The 22,657-nt window shown below is 39.9% G+C and overlaps 1 protein-coding gene across 1 annotated transcript in view; it reads left to right on the top strand.

The window, feature by feature from the left end:
- ATG10 (autophagy related 10) overlaps window positions 1-22,657 on the top strand; it is a 99,623-nt gene that overhangs the window by 47,034 nt on the left and 29,932 nt on the right. Inside the window, exon 3 of the mRNA XM_054398275.1 lies at window positions 15,041-15,167. Coding sequence (XP_054254250.1) covers window positions 15,041-15,167 — 127 coding nt within the window. The remainder of the gene's footprint in view (window positions 1-15,040; window positions 15,168-22,657) is intronic.

Here is a 22,657-nt window from a genome sequence, read left to right as displayed (position 1 = left end):
TCAGATGTTTTGCTGAATCCAGACAGATTGAATCTCCTGCATTTCCTTGTCCACTAATTTAGTTACCTTATCAGAGGAAGAGATCAGGTTAGTTTGGCATGCACTTTCTTTGGTAAACCAATGTTAATGTTTTATCTCTGTTTCTATAAAACTCTATGTGTTTAACTTTCCTTCAAAAATGGCCCTAGCCCCTGTATACGCTGAGGTCAGGCAACAGTTTTTGAAATATCTCCCTATGCTCCCCCTTTCTTAAATGTAGATACTTTTGTTGTTACTGTTGTTTGGGTATCATCTGGTTGCAAAACCCCCCCAACCCATACTGCTGAATCTGTACCTTCATAAGTCCATTCTTTCAGGCTTTTAGACTGGAACTTGTTCCTGTATCCCTTCTTGGCTCTTCTACCAGTGACCAAGATAAGTCCTGGTCATCTATTGTGGGATGAATATCTCCTCATCCTCAATAACTATTACATCATGCTCCCATCTTCTGCCATAGTGCTCTGAATCTGCATACTGGGCACTAAGACAAAATCTGAAATTATGTTTGGGGTTGTTCCTTTATTATCTTTAGTTTCAGCCTCAGCGTTACTACATTTTTGCACCATTTTTTTCCTTGTTTTTCTTCTACTCATGTCCGGTGAGCCTAAGTCTTCAATACGTACCTTTTTTCTATTTTGCTTGCCCTTTTTTTTTTTTTTTGTATTCTCTGTAGAGTTTTTTGCATACTCTTGATACTCATTCAGAGGTGATTATTCACTCAGTTAAGTCTGCAGTTTTATCCTACAGTGATTTTTTTTTCCCAGTGGTTCAGGGTGTAAATTTTAGGCAGTTTTTATATCTCTGATTTATGTAAATCTAAGCCTTTTCCAAATTCCAGTTTGTCACATTTTTAATTTGGATGCTTTAACTCATTATCTTCCTTAATTTTCCAAGTGTTTTTAAGAATCTTAATGTAGGTTTAGAAAGGCTTATCATGGACGGTTTCTCTCAAACACATGCTCAGTACAGGAGGGCCCAGAAAATACCTGTTGTGTGACCATTCTGCGTTTTACAGTACAAAACATGTTTCTCGGTTCATCATAGAAAGTTAAAATCTGTTGTAAAATACCAACAGCTATTCCTTTAATTTGTAAGATTCCTAGCTGATCCTAGGAAGCAGAGCACGCTCTGACCTTCTGTCCAGAGCATTAAAATTTCAGTGATCTCTGCCAGTCTGCCAGTGGAGGGATTCCCACCTAATTTGCAGTCTTGCAGTGGGTTGATTTTGAGATTTTGAGCCTAATATCATGAATGCATCTGTCTTTATGTATTTGTTTGTACATAAATGTAATTGAAATCTTTGAGCCAGGTTTATTTTACGTAAGCACCTACCCCATAATCATCTTGAAACTCTATTAATCCACATAAAAGTTTTTGCTGTTGTTAATTCAGTGACGTTTTAGTGAAGAAATTAGTCAAATATCACATCTAAGACAAAGTGAATCTTGCCAGTGTTAGAAGCATTGTCTCCAGCAGTTCCTGGCAGTACTAATCGCTCTACAGTATTTGAGAGATTTCTATCCAAGTAAAATCCTGTTGGCCCTATTTGTACTCTTGTGGATCCTATTTTTGTAGTTCTTCCTCTAGCTGATCTTTGACCCAATCTGAGTATCTTCATCTGTATTACTTGTATCTCTCTGCAGTATTCACCTATGGGATATGGGTACCAAAAGTGTTTTCTCTTAAACAGAGAGTGTACTGTGCTGTGTTGCTCCAAGTCTTGCAGCAGCCATCCACCAGAAGTGTTGCCAGCGTTCTTAAATCAATGTGCTTCTCTTTGACCTCTCCCTGTCTCCTGTATTGCTCAAAACCACCCTTTTCACTAAGTGTGAACACTAGTTCATACTCACTCTTTCCTAGTGATGCCTCTATCACTTTTCCTCTTCTTTTAGAAAAAAAAAGAAATTATTACATTTTACTATTTCTTCACAGTTTTATTCTCTTTTTGGATCACAGATAAATCTTTCACAACACTTCTCTCCTGATTTCCTGTTTTTAGAACACTTACTGTCTGTACTGGATGTAACTGTAAGCATGAGTAACCCCTGCTCAAATGATGCCCTTTTGTTGAGAGAGGTCAGTTTTGTGAATGCCTGCCAACAACAAAACATCCCTAAATGCTCCGAAGCTAACTGGTAAGTTGTCTGCTGGTCAATGCTATGATATTGTACCTCCACTTTTTCTTCTCTTGAAAAGGCAAATCCCAAAGAATCATCAAATGCACTGAAAGTTCCATGAAACCTTCATTTCTTTGAACATTTTCATCTGCCTGCTATAGTTCTGTGAGTTATTTCTGGAGAAATGTGGATTTAGGGTTTCTCGTGAGTATGAGGGGCGTGCACTGGAGTTTCTTACACTTTTGCTCCATCTGGGTCTTGGAAGTCACTCTTATCACTGAGTGTCAAGAGTAGAAAGTATGTTTCTGTCTGTCCTGTGTGCTCAATGAGGGGGTCCTTCAGGAAAAAATTACTGTCTGCTATAAATTAAATTTCACATATCTACACTTACGCTATGCATAGATATTCAGATGTTTGTGAAAACATATGACTTGATTTTTTAAAAAGCCAGTGTTTGCCCTTTTTCTATAAACTGCATACAGTCTTGTAGAATTCAACATATTAAAGGTGCTGGTACTTGGAAACTGATTCTTACAGCCGTAAATTCTTGATGTGCTCCCTTATTACTTCCAGACTCAGCACTAAGTCAAAAATGCAGAAGTCCACTTTTACCTGAAACATTACAGAATAGGGACAGAATAGCAGTATACAGAATAGCAGTAATGTTCAAAATATCATATAGACACCAGGCCTTTCAACAATTATTCCTCCAGGGATTGCAGCTGAGTTGCAGAAACCTATAAACAGAAGTTAAGAAAGAAAACAATTAAATTGTGGCTTTGATTTTTGGTGCAGCAGTACCACTCACAGCCTCTGCTTTATGAATTAAGTTATCTTATAGGAATTAAAATATATATTTAATGTAATTTTAGTTGCTTTTGCTTTCCCTACTTCCTTTGTTTTGCACATGATGGAAGTTTAATATTTAGGAAAGTACTCTCATATTTGATTCTAGATTAATTCCTTTACATAACCAGAAATAATTCAAGTAGTAAATATCTTGCCACTTCTCTGCAATCCTATTTGGGGGTACATGCAGCAGCACGCAGTACAATAAAAGGTTCTTTCAGCAAATGTTTAGGAAAATACTTTCCAAGAGATCTGCACATGATTAGAGTTACTGAGTGCTCTCCTATTCGTCTTCCTGTTTTGGAATTAAATGCCTTCGGGACACTTGGAATATCTCAGTTTTGAAAAGCAAAAGCAATTTAACCAATTAGATACTTCATCGTCTTAGCTATGATTTTAGTTAGTTGTAAATGGAGATGAATACATGAAATAGTCCTGAGATACCTTAAGCGAATTGAAGGGATAAATTAACTCCAGTAGCCATAGAGTAGCTTGTGAGAAAAACGAAGGCAGATAAAATGTACCCACAGTCAAAGAGATGTTCTGGTTCTTTCCCTGCACATGTATGCAATTACTGTCTCTTTTCTTATTTCTTGTATCCTGTGGGATACTGAATGAATCACTTTCTGATATGGTCAAGGAAGTTTGGGCTGTGAAGCCTATCAGGCTTTGTGCCCTCTGGGCACAAAAATCACTTGTGGAGGCTAGTGTGATATGGTGTTGTTCACCAGGGCTATGTTCCTTGCATTGAGTGACTCATACTAAGTGCAACAGAGAGGTGTTGCCTTTGGACTTATGTCTGAAGTGCTCTTCTGAGGTAAAAGAAATGTACCTTTGAGTTTCCCACGCAGAATGAGGAACTTTGCAACACAGGTGAATATAGCATTGAGATGGAGGAGGCAGACATACCAGCTTTCCTTTTCCTTCACCAGTTTCTGCTGCTCCCACAGAATTAAAAAATGAACAGTTGTTTGCAACAATTTGCTAATTGGTTGAAGTATTTTACATTGCTCATTTATAAAATTTGTGAAGTAAAATTTAGATTACTTGTCAAGAGTTGTATACAGAACAATCTCTTTATGTCTCTCCACCTAGCGCCAGGCAATTCAGCTACAAGAACCCCTAAAATGAGATAAATTAATTAATTTAACATTATGTGGGATTTGCATGAGTGTGTAAGTTCTGTAGTAACACTACAACAGTACCTATGTACAGCATGTACCATTTTCTGATTGTTGCAAATATTCTGATAACAGTAGTGCTTCTGGTCACTGGTATTTATGTGGTGGTGGACCATTGCATGTGTTTTCTACCTCATACTGCAGTGGAAATATTTGAGTATTCCTAGTTCTGTGCTGGGCATTCTTGTCAAGTAAAAGAGAGTTTGCGGGAAGATGGAGGCTGTTAGAAGATGCAGTCCAGGCAGAAACATTGTGAATTATTCATACGTATTTTCTATTTGGCTTGAAGGAATTGTAAAGCAAATTCCAAATTCTTAGTTTTGAAGCATAGGTGGCTTCCAGGTGCAGTTGTATTGAGTTGTACAAAGCTCTTGGCTGTCTATTACTTTAGCTGAGATGCTTCTCCACTTCTCTGTCTTCTTTGGTTTTCCATGGCAGTCTCCGAATTGTGTTACTGAGCCATAGGAATGTACTATAGCTATCTTTATTGTCAGATAATGCTCTAACTGACAATTTTTAATTGCAGGAATATATTGCATTGTGTCTTCTCATCTGAATTTTGTCAATTTTAGCTGCATTTTGTCAAACCACAATTACTTCTTTGTAAAGCTTGGTAGCAGATAAATTTGCATTGAGATCTATTATGTGCTGCATTCCTGGAAATTAATAGTATCATGTAATACAGCGTGGCAGTTTTAATTTGAAATCACATTAATAAAAGAAGTTAATCAGTACTTTCTATCCAACCACTATGAACATCTTCAATATACGTTTGGGCTGGTTGTGATCAATGACACTTGATAACATTATATTTATTAATACTTAGAATGGTCTTGCAGAGTATTGTGTTTGAAAATGAACTGAAGGGCTTTTGACCTGCCCAAATCTGAATTCAGACCTTTGCATTTCCTATATAACAGTGATTAAAGACTAGAAAGTCAGTACATCTGTGTCACATCATGTATTAATAAAATTAAGAGTCTTTCAGAGCAAGCAAAAGCTGAAGTTACTTGGTTTGATTTGATCTGGTCCTGTTCCATAAAGAAATTATTTATTACCTCTATATGCTTCCAAAAAGAAAGCGTCACTGGGTCATAATGTGCTGCGAGTTTTATAAAAGTGTGGCAACAAATACAGTTGTTTTTTTTTAGAATTGACAAGAATATTCATAATTATTTTCAGTGGTATTTAATTTTTTGAAGTACGATTATTTAAATTTGAAAACTTTTGTTAATGAGAGAATAATAGATACACGTTAAAGTATAGTTAATTTGATATCTTATATTCAAATAAATTAGCTGTAATTAAGCTACATGATTTATGATTATTATTTCTAATTCTTGTGTTTATATAATACAGGGTATGGCCAAGCTTAGATTAGCATCTCAGGAAACTCAAGTTGTATCATTTTGACAGATACTAACTTTATCAGATACTATTTTCTTTTTTGTTTAGGCATCATTCAACTTTCATAATTAGGACAGTCAGTCTCTGTCCCAGTAACTGCCTTTCTCTGACAGTATCATGGATGAATATTGGTGCAGACCAGCCTCCCTGAAGCATTTGCCCAGCCCCACTGCAGGGACAGGCCACGCCTTCAGCACAGCAAACCACTCTGGAACTGCAACCATCCCCACTTCCCGTTCATCTGCTTTTAATTGTAACCTTTAAGTTCACATTTCTTGGCTTTATAATGCCAGATTTTGTGACAATTCGAGCGTTTCTGTCTGTAACTTTTTCACTTGAATTACTGCTAAACACTGTCTGTCAGTCTTGGCACCATTTTCGTACAGTTTCCCATCTGAGAAATTAATGAGGATTTGCGTTTTTCTTCTCTGAAGGAAAGGTTTGTAGGCATTTGGTGTCAGCCTCTCCGTTGAATTAAGCATGGCCAAAACTGGGTTGCTGCTGAGATTCTCAAAGCAGAAATAATAATCCTTGTTCTAAAAAAATAAAACTGACCTAAAATACAACTGAATTGCTGCCTTTGTCTTCATGTGTAGCAGGTCTTTTTTTTCTTTTTGCCTATTATAACACATGTTATTACAAAACATAGAGCCCCATTCTGGTAGCGCCTGAGTTAAAAAAAGTAATAATCTTGTGAATTAATACTTAACTTTGAAGTAGGAACTTTTTCCAATTTATACAAATGCAAGATAATGACAAAAATAATGGGAAAAATACTGCTATTTGGATTTTGTGTGTCTGGTTGAAATTTTCAATGATTAAAACTTCGCTTCTGTGTGAATTTTCTATTTTTTACTCTAATAGTTACAGCAAACTGACTGCAGCAATGTGAGTTCACACCTACTCCATCTACTTATCATGAGCCTTGAAAACTCTGTGCACCCGTGCATGTACCTTTGACTTGTTTTCATATGGTAGCACTGAGGGCTGGTTTGTTTTGCAGTTATGATAGCTTCTGAAGCAAATTCCAAAATTTCTGTTAAACATAGTTTTTTTCCTGTAATCCTAGAGTAGGAACATTCACACATTTATATCACTTGAGGTTGTATCCACTGAAAGGGCATGGGTGCACTTGTCAGGTCCGGTCAAAATTTGGTCCAGAAGAAATCTTTGCCTGCCATAGACAGTCCCAGGTTGGTCATGCCAGGAGCTTCCATTGCCCATTTCAGGACTGGATCTAAGAAGGCTTCTGAGAACATGAGTGCCAAAATGTGCCCTGCAAAAGATATCTAGAGGAGATCATGAAAGGAGTTAAATCTGGCTGGCTCCCAGTCACTACTGGTGTCCCCAGGGGCTCAGTACTGGGTCCTGTCCTCTTTAATATCTTTATTAATGATCTGGATAAGGGGATTGAGTGCACCCTCAGTAAATTTGCAGATGACACCAAGCTGGGTGGCTGTGTTTATTCTGCTGGAGGGTTGGGAGGCTTTGCAGTGGCACCTAGACATGTTAGACTGATGGACCAAGGCTAATTGTATGAATTTCAACAAGGCCAAGTTCCAGGAAAGCTGAAACTTGGAGAAGGACCTAGGGATATTGATTGATAGTAGACTGAGTATGAGTCAGCAGTGTGCTGAGGTGGCCAAGAATGCTAGTGGCATCCTGGCTGGTATTAGGAACACAGCAGCCAGTGGGAACAGGGAGGTGATTACCCGCCCTGTACTCAGCACTGGTGAGGCCACACCTCATGTATTGTGTTCAGTTCTGGGCCTCTCACTACAGCAAGGGCATTGAGGTGCTGGAGAATGCCCAGAGAAGGTCAACAAGGCTCGTAAATAGCCTGGAGCACATGGCCTGTGAACAGTGTCTGAGAGAGTTAGGGTCGTTCAGTCTGGAGAAGAAGAGGCCAAGGGGAGACCTCACCGCTTTCTACAACTCTCGGAAGGGAGGTTGGAGTCAGGAGAGGCCCAGCCTCTTCTCCTTGTTGTCAAGCGACAGGACTAGAGGAAATGGTTTCAAGCTGTACCAGAGGAGGTTCAGGCTGGGTGCTAGGAAATATTTCTTCACAAGAGAGGGTTATCAGACATTGGAATGGTCTGCCCAGGGCTGGGTCCCTGAGGGTGTTTAAGCAGTGTGTAGACCTGGCATTTAGGGACATGGTTTATTGTTGACCATTCCATGTGGGATTGAGGATTGGACTGGATCATCTTTGAAGTTTCTCCCAACCAGATACATTCTGTGATTCTGTGATGCTGGTTGGTCTGTATTGGCAAGTAGTGTGAGGGAAGTTGCAGGCAATCCTGATTCAGTTCTCTCCTTTAGCAGAGGGGCTGGAAGCTGCTCATTGGGTGCTAAGGTATTGTGGAAGCCATTCTGTTTCATATGGAATAACTAAGTGTATGTTGGGTGAGACAGAGGAAAGAACTTTGGACTCACGTTTACAGTACTCAGAAGAGGATGGACGTTCTGTCCCTGCAGAGGGTCACCTGCAGAGTGGTTTCCAAACCTTATCTGTCCTTAAGGAAAGACTAGAAGCAAAAGACAGGAGGTACAGGTACCACCATCTCTAATTGCTTTTCATCTCATCACATACTTAGAAGGAAGGACTGCTGTAAATGTGTAATTTCTGGGAATAATATTGCCAAAGAATATTGGAGGCAGTGGAATTAAATGCGTCTCTACAGCTTACAGATGAGGTTGCTCTGTTCTTCTGCACAGGGTGTGTTTGTGACTGTGCATGCACCCTTCTTTTAAGGATGGAGTCTTATACTCCAAACATAAAGAGGAGAAAACATTTGTTGGTTTTGTTTTTTTTTCCTGAGGGAGTAGAAAAAACCACAGAATTTTGTATTTAATATGTGACAAGCCAGGACGATTGAAGAATGATTTTGAGCGAATTCCCCACCTTTATGTGAAAAAAACATTCAAAATTGTTCTGTTTTCATGGTCCATTGCTTCTTTTGCTTGAACAGATTTTGTTTTCACTTGTGATAGCAATTTTAAAGCAATCAAAAGACAAATTTAATTTCCAGCCATTAGAAGTGAATGTTAATGCATGAAGGACTGATGCAGTTTTATGTCCTGCATTTTTTGGGGAGTGGAAGTCTTGGTTTTGATCTTCTGGAATGCCTTGAATTACAAAAGACTGTGCGTTTGTTTTTTGTTTGTTTGTACTTCAGTTGTTTTGGGGGTTTTTTGTTAGTAACCTATTTTTTTTTGGAGAGAATAGTAATTCTAATAATGACTGGATTCTTTAACAGTGTAATGTTCAGGGTGCTGACTTGCAGTCAGACTTTCCATTGCGGAATGAAGTATTTCAGGAATCTGTGTGGCCAAAGGATTCCATTGCCTGTTTACATGAACTTGCCTCTGAGTTTTTCCATTGGTGGCTTAGTGACTTGTCAAGGTAGCTGTGTCTTCCAGAAGAAGACTCTCTGGACACAGCAGTAACTTCACTGAATAATTTAAGGGCCACTTTCTCTCTCTGTTGTGGAGGGGCAGTATTTAACCAGGCTCTTCACATGGCTAGCTGAATTTGAAGAAATAGAAGATAGTGGGCAGGGTTTTGTAGCTCCATGCGGAAAATAAATCTGTACGGTAACTTCCTCAGAGCTTTTTTGTTACCTTCATACTGGCTTATCTTTCATGAGTGGTGGCAGCACCAGAAAACACATGGAGATTGTTGTTTCCCCACATATACTTCACATAAAAGAACATTTTAATATTGCATATAAAATTACTGTAATTGGTGGCAAATATATTTGTACACCATTCATCTTATACTTAAATTATTCAGGAAGATGTCCACATTTTTATGCATTTTTACAGGCCATGATACAGTGTGGTAACTTTGATTAGAGCCTATAAATTTTAGCATAGTATGTATATTCAATAGTGAACAGAAAATAATGACAATCACTTAATGCAAACTGAAATTCTCCTACAGTATTAAATTAAAAATACCCCCATGTGCTAGGATGGTTTTGAGATTCTTACACACCTTGGTTTGTTGCTTTTTTGTTGCTCAGCATGTTTATTTTTGCAAGGAGATTCCCCCCGGCCCCCCACTTTCTAGGCATCCTTGCAGTTTTCATGCAATACTTCGTTTTGAAACTTGAATCCAGGCACCGGGTGTGCCAGCACTTCAGCCTTCACCCAGTCAGCCAAGCTTCCATCTCCTGCCATCATCCAGCTTGCAGGCACAATCTGAGCTTGTGATAGTGTGAGGTGGGCTGCTGCTCAGAGGTCCAACACTGTTCCTCTGCAACCCGGGTTACCTTGCTGACCACTGTGATTCCATGCTGCGTTTTTGGCATGGAAGGGAAAGGGAGGATCAGATCCGGAGACTCAAGGTCTGTGTAAGGGTGGGGAATGATTTGAGACTAGACAGGAGGAACAAAAACTGGCAGCAAAATGACCTGCAGAGACTAGACCCATGGGGGCTGCAGGCAAAAAGTGAGACATAGTCGAAATAAATGTGGAGAACACCCAGGAGGAAGAATAAAGAGCACAGATACAATCTCACGGTGCTGCCACACCCTTCACATTAAGCTCTGGTGTAGTGCTATCTGATGAACACTGTCCTACCATTCAGTTTTCATGTTCAGATCTCACTATTTGCCAACGGGAAAGTGAGAGTTTTTGTGTTTCATAGAGCAGCTCATAGTTGTCTCTGAAGAAAAAGAAACACCAAGTTGGAGAAACAGTGCTACATTTGTTTTCAACTTTAGAGGCTGAAATGAAATTAAGTGTAAATGTATTTCAAGCAATGAAATCAGATTTGCTTACTAATCTCAACTGCATCTCCTCCTTTTCTCCCCTCACAATGAAACTAGCAGTACCAGTAAATGTGTCTGCGTCACCTCTTCCTCCCTTTCCTGCCTGCAGCCCAATCCTGCCATACTCCCGCACGAGAATTTCCCAGGAGGCTGGCCTGTAGCGGGAGGAAATAGAGGTCAAGACAGCAAGAAAAGAGATGAGGAACATGGGAATTGGGAGAAAGGCAACACTGACTTGAGATCCAGGAGAAATGTGCCTGCTGTTCTTTAAACCATTTCTCTTAGCTTTTCCCCAAAAAAGGGCATTAGGGCTTGCTTCTGCATTTCAAAGGGAAATTGAGCTGAGCAAGGAAGGCTGGCTTAGCCAGCTTCTGCAGGAGAGGTGGGGAGAGGGAAATGTTTGGTGTCAGCAGACAAAAATCTCCTTTTTTTTTGTTGTTTGTTAAGTCTGTCACCTTCCCAGTTTACCCTGTCACTTCCCTGGCCCTTCCCTTTCCTTTGGAGCCCTCCCTCCAAAGGTGACTTGCCTTAACCCATACCTTCCTGCTGCTCTGCAGTTTCAGAGCACAGTTTCTACTAAAGAGTATCAAAACACACTATTGACTCTCCCCTGCTGTCAAATTAACTTGTTGCCAAGGGTTTTAAGCTTTGCTTCTTCATCAGGAGGAATAAAAATAGTACAAATACATTATTTTGCCTTCAGAATGACATGCAGCATCATTTCCTATCTAGTGATTTGAATAATTTAGCCTTTTAAAGGGAACAAATTGACTTAATTTGTTTAGGGGATACTTAAAGGCTGAGAACAATTTTATATCAATTAAAATTAGTGATAATTCATTTATGATGGAACTAATATAATTAATTAGGTAGTTGCTACTTATCTTTTTTCTAATACATACATTGCTTTTAAACATCTGCTCAATAGTCCGTTCTGATGGCAGGAGAATAATTTTACGTGAGAGCAATAGAGGAGCAGATGCTTCCTGATGACAACTTCCCAATTTGTTTAGGGAACAGTCAGTGAGTCCTGAATTCACAGTTTTAACCTGAAGCATGGCAAGCATGCAAGCAAATTTGCAAAGCAGAAACAAAAAATTGAGAAATCTAATTACTTCATGGCATTGTTAAGAAAAACAATTTTGTTAATGTTTCCTTTTTTTTTTGTGTTGTTGTTAATGTGGGGTCTTTACAAGATCTAAGTAAAATTATGAAATTGTTTTGTGATGTGCATACATGTATGAATTTTCAGCAGTTATGAAAAACTTGGTTAAAATTGATTACAATATTGCCTAGTACATTAATTAAAATTCAGCATTAGCTCAAAAAGAAATTATTATGCACAAAAAAGGAAACAGTTGGAAAAAATGTAAATAGGGTATCATATGACATTCATAAAAATATATTTCTATGGGGTTTCTTTTGTTACACATTTTTTTTCTCTTTTTTTTCTTTTTTTTTTTAATATTTATGGCCTTATCAGTTGGTTAAAGAGTGAAAAATAAATCTTTTCTTTTGGGCTGATGTAAACTCTCTGAGGCTTCGTGGCTTTATTCAACCATTCATTGATTTTTCAATGTTTCAAAGATCACCTAAAATGACTGTAGTCATTTTATTCATCTCATCAGCAAAGTTCATCTCATCAGCTAGGGAGATACCATCAAAACTTCCAGTCTCCAAAATGTACTTTCCCTGCATAAATACTGTACTTGTAGAGACTGTAAAGTGCAGGATTACACATCAGTGGTGTATCTTTTTATGTAAGAAACCTCAAAACTGCTGTTTACTGAAAGGAAAGGGGATTATAGGTGGCCCTAAGAGGGATTCAGCTATCTGCCTTTGTATGCAGATCACAAATACAATGTGCCCGTTTGTCACGAGAAACAGCTGAGAAAGATCTGAATAACACAAAATTACGTAGAGTAAGTGTAGAAACTTTTAGTAGCCTGAAGTCCAACTTGTTACAGAGTAGAAGCTTTTGCATTCAAGTGAATGCTTGATTTCAGAAACTGCATAAACTATCAGTCAAAAAAGATCCAGGATAATGCAAAATAAACATGTTCAAACATGTTCTGCTCTCCCAAAGAATAAAGCAGTAAAGATTTCTTCTTCTCTGCTGCCTCTTCTGCCATCAAACTATGTATGTGTTCTGGGAAGGCCACTTTTGGATAAAATCGCCTTTTTCTGGAAGTAATGGGATATTTAGGGAAATATTTGACTATCTAATATACATCTAGTAATGGTAAGAATTCTTAAGATTTCTCAGTGGCCTTCTCGAGGAAGAGTAGAATTAGAAAGTCACTTCTTTGCTTTCCTTTTCCTAATCCAAAAGATAAACATAGAAATTGCTTTACAGGTGAAGTCCGTGCTAACTCAGTCCAGTTGAATTCTTAATGATGAAATTGTTCCTAGCTTAATTTCTGACTTTGTGAGATAGTAAGTAAAGTTTTTATAAAGCACATTTTCCCTAAGGGTGTACATCTTTGAGTATTTAATTTTTGAGTGAGTATTAACTTACTGCTTTTCCTCAGTATTAGGCGGTAGTAAAGAACATGGCTTCTTTACCATTCAGTCTAAAATAATCACAAATAGATATCAGATGAGAGTATACAGTCATTTCACCTTTATGCACAGAAAACAGGAGAGATAAGATGTATATACACAAATCTTTTTTTCTGGAACAGTAGTATTTAATACATGAACAGGTAGTCTTGCCATAAACAGGTAGTTTTGCTGTCTCCAGGAGAACTATTTTTTCTAGTGCCAGGTAAGCTAATAATCTGATGAAACATTGCAGTATGGTTTTAATTCCAGGAGGTTGATACAAAAGGTTTTTATAAATTTTGATATAGGTTCAGCTTTAAATATGGACTCTTCCTCAGCCCTACAAACTTGAAAGACACTGAACATGTTTTTTGTTTTCTTTTCCCACCGTTATTTCTTTTACTATTTTCACTAAAGCATTTGAAAAGGGACCCATTTTAAAGAATATTCATCATCATATTATTATCTATTTTCCTTGAGAGAGGTTTTTTTAAATTTGTATTTCATGTCTGATGACACCGTATGACGTGTGTGAGGAGGCAAAGAACCTTGCCTTCTTATTCTGTTACACATTTATATGGGAACTGGGCATAGGATACCTAACTTCAGCTGGCTCATGAAGTCGGATACAGAAATCATCAGTGTCCCTTCTGGCATTTTCTCTTAAGTATCCCTTCACATACAGTCTTTAAAACTAGGCTAACAGAGAAAGCTCTTTCTTTAACATTTCCTTTCAGTGCTTTAGATATCTGTTTCCTGATAAGCTAAAATCAGCTATTCCTGCAGCTGCCCAGAAACCTTCTGTTCTGTGAGGATCTATGATTTTCTCGTTTAATGTCTAAAAATGTATTTACAGTAATGTGGTATGTAGCTTCACAAAGTCTGGCCTTTCTGTTTATCATCTTTTCTTCATGTGTTGCCGTAACATTTGATTGTCTAGTACACTGAATTTTGGAAAAATAATTTTTATGTGGGCTGTCAAATAAACTGGAAGTGTTTTGTGTGTCATTACTATTACTGAGTATCAGTGCTTATATCTCTTCATAGGTAATTCATTGCTGAGTTAAGGATATGAGATAATAGTGCCAAATAGTTTTAAATTTTGTGGGTGTTAAACCAGCATATAGTGCTTAAAAGATGCTGCTGGTTCTTCTTCTCTGTTCAGTTGTCTTTATTTTACTTGGACAGAGACAGCCAGTATTCTCAGTTGCTTGGCAATAGTCAAATTGTGAAATGCACACCCAAGCTGTGGGGCATTATGGTTGCTTAGTTTGTGCATGTAAATTTGAGGGTTTGAAAACTGAACAAGTCCACACCCATAGTGTCTTCTTGGAAAGTTTGCTCAAACATTTCATCTTAGTGGTATTATTAATTTAAGGCTTCCATTTGCAGAGATGTTGAGTATTGACAATTTTTAGAAAAGTCGGAACTTAGCATTGTTTGAATAATAATTTGAAATGTTAGGAAATTTATGCTGCAACTGGGGTATATGTCAATGCAATAAGTTCCATCTCTTCTGATTTATTTCAAATCTACAATAAACTTTTCTTACCTATGCCTGAAAACATTAGCAGGAAAAAAATTGTCTCATCTTAAAAAATATTATTAGCAAAAACAACCTCTGGCAAAAAGCCTTTAAAGAAGGTAGAACAGAGAGTGTTTGGTGGATACATCTGAATTGTCTTTTGGCAAGCAAAACTAGATTATTTAAGGATACACTTTTAAAATGATCTATACTAAAGGTAATGAGGAGTGATGCAACTATAATCACCTTATTGTACCAGTTATTGTGCCATAAAGATTTTAGAGAGCTTTTGTCTGTTGCTTACAAAAGCAGCTTGCACTGAGAAAGACCTTGATTTTGTAAATGCTTATACATTGTTCACAGCTTTTGGAAGTTAGTCTGTAAGATGTCTTTGTAGGCTTTGGACTTCTGTGATTTTCTTGCTAGTACTGAAAAATTCCTTTGGAAATTTCAATGAGTGAAATCACCCCTGTGAAAGGGGTGATTGTCATTATTTCTGTTCTGTATATTTGTTGAATTTATTACAACAGTAGTAATTACTTTTCCTTTGATTCAGATACAGAAGTTGATGTATTACTGTGTTCATGTTTGTTGTTTTAGGAGTCTTTGGAAGATTCTCAAGTAGCTGAAGTCTGTGCAACAGAAGAAGTGATTCGCTATGAGTATCATGTCCTGTACTCCAGCAGCTACCAAGTACCTGTGCTTTATTTTAGGGCATGCTGTTTAGGTAAGACCAATCTTCTATTAGGCAAAAGGAAGCATAAAAATGTGTTGGATGCAGCAGAATTTGTATTAAATTGAGGAACAGTGTAGTTTTCATATGTAATAAGAAAGTAAGAAATGAGGCTGGTCACCAATAAATTTTGTAACGCTCCCAACACAGAGCTTCAGGACCTTGGAGTGGATGATATCATCTGAGCTTGAAGGAAGCTGATCTTTGGCTCCTGGCATCTTGCCTGTGGTTGACTAGAACTGCTGGTCATTTTTCTTGTTCTTTTCTTTAAAAGAAACACAAAAACTTAAAGCTGCAGGTTTGAATTGACTACAAAATAAGTGGACACAGTTACAGTGCTTCAGCAGAACTGTGCCTGTTTCTTTGGAACCTGAATTTGAGCCACAAGGCTGGATTCCTAATGTACCTTTAAAATCATACACTGTTTTCTATTTAAATTTGCTGGTTAAAAGAAAATATAACATTAAGGTGTTGCCATTTTCTGTCCATTAGAATTGTCTCTTGAAACATTAACAGATCTTCTTTCCTCCCTGATATGTATGTCTTGTTACTCGTTATTCAGTCTCTGTAGCCACTGTGATTTTACTCACCATCCTGTCAGGAAGGAAGGAGGAATACACAGCCTCCTTCCAAGGCCGCTGTTAGTGTCACTTATTCAGCAACCACAGAGTGATCACACTGCAGCACTGGCTGTGCTGTGTTCCTCTCTGACCAGAGTCTCTGTACCTAGGGCAAAGGGATTGAAATCTTAAAGTCATTTCATACAGTCTCCTATGTGGCAGCATCAGCATCTTTTGTGTTTTGAATAATCTCCTAACTTTATCTAGATAAAGATGTTTGAATGTTGCTAGTGGTATCTTTTCCTCTTTAATTAAAAAGTAGCTTAAGCTGCTTTGAATATGTTTGGTAGATTTAATCACTCTCTGCCTTATATTGTTTAATGGTTTCTAATTTTGCAATGTTAGCGTTTTAAAAGGCACTTTAGATTTAAAATTGAAGAACATATTCTCATAGACTCCCCTGTGGAAAGATCTTAGTCTGAGATGCAGTTTCAGGAACAGATAATTTGGGGTAAATTTTCAAACTGGGACATGGGGAATTGGGGACGTTGCTCTGTCTTTACAACCAACAGAACTCATTTGCACACATCCTGCTGCAAATTTATTTCTAGAATTATTACAGGCATTTACAAATGTGCAATGTTCTGCCTTTAAAGTTATTGTGCGGACAGGAAGATAAGAAAGTTTTTCTGTAAGAGACAGATTAACCTATTTGTGGTCCTGAGAAATGTCATCTTTTTGTTTTTAGCTGAATTAATAGTGCAGTGTCTCTTCAGAAGATGGAGATGCTGCAGGTAGAGGAAATAGGACACTATTTCTACTGTACTGTACTTTCATATAATTAGTATTCACCATAAGCAGTTAATCACCAGAGAAGAGCTCCCAGAGACAAAACAAGTTGTTTAGCTTGTCAGCATCAGGGAATCGGAGGTGTTGAAACATGACTCCTTATAGCTGGAAGTGGATATTACAGAACCTAGTGGATGATCTAATGCACAAGCATAGTATTATGTGCCAACAGCTCCCCTTGCAGTATGAAACTGTAATTTTTCCTACAAGTACAATTATGTTCTAAGACACTTCTTGGGAACCTTTCACAGTGGAAAACAAGGACTTTATTTAGATAATTCCTCAAGTCATCTGGGTTCTTTTCAGCATTTAATATTCTCTGTCTCTTGAAGACAGAATGATACAAAATGCTGGCAATAAGTGCTTTTCCTGTAATATTTTCAGCTGGAATTCTCTAGTTATGGATGGCTTTCTTTTGAAAATAAAAAGTTCTGTCATCCCTGCAAGTTATTTGCCTGCAGTGTCTGAAGGTCCCAACATGGGGTTTCAGGAACATGCAGGTGACCGTCACTCATCACTACTTGAGATATCTGAGCAAAATATCTTTCATCTTGTCCTGAACGTGGTGTGAGGAAAACTCTCTGTAATGCCCTGAGATTTTTTAACTCTGAGGCAATAGATTTTTCTTCATGTGATAGATTCCTCACCTTGTTTCTTAGACAACTAGTAATATTCACTGCATTCCTCATCTGAAATAATCAGACCTACATCAATTTCCTAGTCAAAATTCCTACCATTACTTGTAGTTTTATGTAACAGAACTGGTTCCTCACAAGTCTCATTTCCCTTGAATCCTGTCCATACTGATCCTCTTGTTAATTAGAGCTTGTTGCAGGAGGTGAAGGTGAGCTGTAATTTTTCCACAGCCCTGCCCTGTCTTGCTTTCCCCAGCAGCAGGGCACAGAGTTTGAATTAAAATCTCTGCTTCCTCTCTGGCAATGTGTTAAATGACCATTACACCTTGAGGCCTGCCTAGGAAATAATATTCCTCTGTCTGACCTGACTAAGTAGTTTTGCTTGTGTCGCAATATTCAATTCCTCACCTTCTGTGTTTCAACAGCAGCTGGTGCCAATCTGTCCAAATCTGTGCTATTAGAATGTGCTGGTTGAAAGAGACCTCTAGAGGTCATCTAGTCCAACCTCCATGCAGTTGGCAGGGACATCCTCAACTAGATCAGATTGCTCAGAGCTTCCTCAAGCCTGACCTTGAATGCCTCCAGAGAAGGGCCTTCAAAACCTCCCTGAGCAACCTGTTTAAGTGTTCCACCACCCACATAGTAAAGAACTTCTATAATGTCCAGCCTAAATCTACACTTCTGTAGTTTAAAACTGCTGCCCCTTACTGTAGTGCTACATGTCCCTTGCAAACAGTCCCTCCCCAGCTTTCCTGTAGGCGTCTTTCAGGTACTGAGAGGCAGCTGTAAGGTCTCCCCAGAGCCTTCTCCAGGCTGAACAGCCACAACTTGCTCAGCCCTGTCTCTATAGGAGGGGTGCTCCAGCCCCTTGATTGTTTTTGTGGCCTGTCTTTGGACATGCCCCAGCAGCTCCATGTCCTTGTGTTGAGGGCCCCAGAGCTGGACACAGTACTCCAGGTGAGACTTCACCAGAGCAGAGCACAGAGACAGAATCACCTTTCTTCATCTGCTGGCCATGCTTCTTTCAATGCAGCCCAGGATGTGATTGACTTTCTGGGCCGCAAGCACACATTGTTGGCTTGTGTCCATCTTTTTGTCTACTAGTACTCCTAAGTCCTTTTCCATCCTGTCCCTTTGACCTATCAACTGCACCACACTGGTTGGTGTCATCAGCAAACCTCCTGAAGGTGCACTCAATCTTGATATCTATGTCATTGATGAAGATACTAAACACCACAGATCCCAGTATGGACCTCTGAGGAACACCACTTGTCACTGCTCTCCATCTGGATATTGAGCCATTGAGCACTACTCTCTGGATGTGACCATCCAGCCAATTCCTTATCCACTGAACAGTCCATGCATCAAATCCTTATCTCTCCAACATAGGAGGATGTTGTAGGAGACTGTGTCAAAGGCCTTGCAGAAGTCCAGACAGATGACATCCATTACCCTGCCCCTGTCCACTGATGTAGTCACTCCATTGTAGAAAGCCACTAGCTTGGTCAGGCAGGACTTGTCCTTAGTAAAGCCATGCTGGCTGTCTTGAATCCCCTCCCTGTCCACTGTGTGCCTCATCAGAGCTTCTAGGAGCATCTGTTGCATGATCTTAGGCACAGAGGTGAGACTAGCAGGTTTGTAGTTCCTGGGGTTGCCTTTTCAACACTTTTTAAAAAATGGGTGCAATTGTTTCCCTTCTTCCCTTCCCTTCAGGACTTCACCTGAGTGCCAGGACTTTTCACGTGTTGTGGAGAGTGGTTTGGCCACTAGAGCAGCCAATTCCCTCAGGGCTCCATGATGCTTCTCATCAGGTCTCCTAGATTTGTGTACATTCAGGTTCCTCAGGTGGTCATGAACCTTGTCTTCACTTAGATTGGGAGGGACTTTGTCCCCCTAATGTCCGTCTTGTGGTCCTTCAACTTGGGAGGTGTGAGGAGAGAGCTTGCCACTGAGAACTGAGGCAGAAAGCTGTTGAGAGCCTCAGCTTTCTCCTGGTCTGTTGTTACCAGCTCACCATTCTTGCTCCTCAGGGGGATATGAATTCTTTAACTTTCCTGTTCTGGTTGACACACCTGTAGAAGCCCTTCTTGTTGGGTTGTTACTCCCATTCTGTGCCAAGTTCAGTTCCAGCCAACACCTGACCTTCCTGACCTCATGCCTATACAACCAGGCAGCATCCCTATGCTCTGCCCAAGATACCTGTCCCTGCTTGAACTGCCTGTGCAGTTCCTTCTTGCCTTTTACTTTGACCAGCAGGTCTTGACTCAGCCATGCTGGTCTCTTCCCTTCCTTGCCTGGTTTCTTACACCTGGGGATTGAGAGCTCTCATGCTCCAGGGAAAGTGTCCTAAAGATCTGCCAGATCTGTTCTGCTCCCTTGTCTCTCAGGGATCCTATTTACTTGACCCTTGAAGAGCTGGAAGCTTGCTTTCCTAAAACTCAGGGTTCTGACTATGCTCCTTGTCTGATTCCTATGCTTTAGGGCTGGGAACTCCACCAGTGCCTGGTTGTTGCAGCCCAGGCTGCCTGCAGTCTTGACATCCCTGATAAGCTCACCTGCATTGGTGAGCACCAGGTGCCCTTGGGAAGGGCTGTGTACTTCCTGTCTTTAGAAGTTATCATTGAGGCACTCCAGCAGCCTCCTGGATTGCCTACAGCTTGCTGTGTTCCTTTTCCAGCATATGTGGGGGTGGCTGAAATGTCCCAGCAGGATGAAAGCCTCTGAGTGTGCTGCCTCCTGTAGCTGGTGTAAAAGGACTTTGTCAGTAGGGTCCCTTTGATCGGGATCCCATTGAGTTTCACTTATGGCCACTGTGTTGTAGTTTTCCAGCAGTACTGTAGCTTCCAACTCCTGTTTGTTGCTCATACCATGTGTGGTCCTATAGGGGCACTTCAGCTGAGCTGTTGGCCATGTCACCTTAGAGGAAAACCCTAAGGTGTTCCGCTGATGTTTCCCTGCTGCCTCCTGCTCATCTTCCTAACATTTAACATTCTGACTGTGCTGCAATGTCCCCAGCAGGCCTGAGGACAACAGATGAAGGCCCTTAGTAGCACCTCATCCCTCCAACCCTGTTATCCCCCTCCCCCTTCACATGTAGTTTAAGGCCCTGTTGATCAGCCCCACAATCTCCTGAGCAAAGATCCTCTTAGGTGTCTTCCAAATAGACTCTTTAGAAACTTTTCTAGAACAATTAAATCCTGCCTTTCTCCCATCCTGCCTGAGTCCAGTTTTCATTGACTTGGACTCTCACAGTCCCTTCTAGGAAAGAGACTTCCAGGAGAGTTGCTGGGGAGATTTTCCTGTCATCTTCCATGTGTTTGGTGTCTCAGGAGATTGTGTCACTGAGAACATGCAGTTTTCACTCTTCTCTGCTACCAGTAGTGCTCAAACATCACAGGTCAGTTCTTCCTGCAGAAGGGCAAAAGTTGCATTGAATCCTTACCTTTACTGCTTTCTAAATTTAATGAAATGAAATAACTTACTTTCTGGAATTCATCTTTACACCTCTTTTTCTGGTGACACAAAAGTTTGTTATGTAAAACAGTGCAAGGTAAGGTTTGATATTTTAATTGCAACAGAACTAAGACATTTTGAGAGACATTACAGTTTTTGGTAGTCTCTGGGGATAGATTTACAGGGAAGATCCTGTTCTGTGCTAGGACAAATACTTCACATGAAAATAATAATTAAGTGTGATGACTGTCATCTGGAAAGATGTTTGGGAACATTATAGGATACAAGAATATATTTTTAGGCTCCATATATATTTATATATATATGAAATATTTTTCACTACCTCATTATACTTCCTGTGTGCCATATATTTCTTAACTCAGGCCTCCTGAAATCCTGGCCTGTATCAGGACCTCAAGGTGGTGGTCTTAAATACCTCAAAGTTTCAGAGAGCTAGGTGTCATTTCTGAAAATCAGTCTAATACAGGCCATACCTTTTAGAAATGGGAGCCCTTTTTTCTTTCTTTGGCTTGGGAGATTACCAAATAGGTAGTTGAAGAAATGCATGAACCCCTGCTGATGTCTGATGTCAGCAATTAGCCCTCTTAGAGACAGATGGTACGGGCAATTAGCCTTCCCCTTCGATGCTGGTATCAGCCAGATGGGCTGGGCTAGGTCCACTAAGCTTTCTTTAATCAGCAGAACATTTTTCCTGTTTCTTTGTCTTTAAGATATCAAGGAACTTTGGTCTTTTCCTAAACTGTCATAATCTGAAGTCATGTTTTCAAAGACCTCCTGCACTTAGAGTGTGGTAACAGCAAAATTATGAAAGGTGGACACTGGCCTCATTCCACCATAAAAGAGGAAGTGGTCAATGATCTGCTACACTGCTTAGGTGCACAAAAGTCTATGGGGCTGGATGGGCTATACCCGAGGGTGCTGAGGGTGTTGGCAGATGTGCTCACCAAGCCACTTTCCATTATTTAGCTGAAGTCCTGGCTAGCTGGGGAGGTCCCAATGGACTGGAGGGTAGCAAATGTAACACCCATCTACAAGAAAGGAAGAAAAGAGGATCCAGGAAACTGTACACCTGTCAGTCTGACCTTCGTAACAGGGAAGGTCATGGAGCAAATCATCTCAAGCAACATTACACAACATACAGAGAACAACCAGAGTGATCAGGCTCAGTCAGCATGGGTTTATGAAGGGCAGCCTGACCAGCCTGATCTCCTTCTAAGCAAGATGACCTGACTGTTGGATGAGGGAAAGGCTGTGGATATTGTCTACCTAGACCTTTGAAAAGCCTTTGGCACCGTTTCCCACAGAATTCTTGTGGACACCTCAATACAGGAGAGATGTGGAGGTGCTGGAGTGAGTGCAGAGGAGGGCAACAAAGCTGTGAAGGGCCTGGAGAATAAATCTTTCAAGGAACTACTGAGGGAGCTGGGGCTGTTTAGTTTGGAGAAGAGGAGGCTGAGGGGAGTCTTCATTGCTGTCTACAACTACCTGAAAGGATGTTGTAGAGAGGCTGGTGCTGGTCTCTTCTCACAGGTAATTAATGATAGAACAAGAGGGAATGGCTTCAAGCTGCAACTGCGAAGGTTTAGACTGGACATTAGGAAAAATGTTTTCACAGAAAGAGTGGTCAGGCATTGGAATGTGCTGCCCAGGGAGGTGGTTGAGTCACCCACCCTGGATGTGTTTAAAGGTCATTTGGATGTGCTGCTTGGGGATATGGTTTAGGGGTGAACTTTGTAGAGTAGGACTATTGGTTGGACTTGGTAATCCTCAGGGTCTTTTTTAACCTGAATGTTTCTGTGATTCTGTGAGTCAGGAACCACTCTGCATCTTAAAGAAATAATAGCTTGTCTCACACTTTTATTTTTTCTATAGAGGTAGAGAAGAATCATGAATGTTGGCTAATGACTGAAAAGGAAGAGCAGAGTTAACAGGAGTCAAAAAGGACTGCAGTCCAACTCCTCTAGAA

This window comes from Indicator indicator, chromosome Z, assembly GCF_027791375.1.
Source record: "Indicator indicator isolate 239-I01 chromosome Z, UM_Iind_1.1, whole genome shotgun sequence".
Classification (NCBI taxonomy): domain Eukaryota; kingdom Metazoa; phylum Chordata; class Aves; order Piciformes; family Indicatoridae; genus Indicator; species Indicator indicator.
Note: the sequence above shows the minus strand (reverse complement) of the source record. Positions and strands in the feature narration are given on the sequence as shown.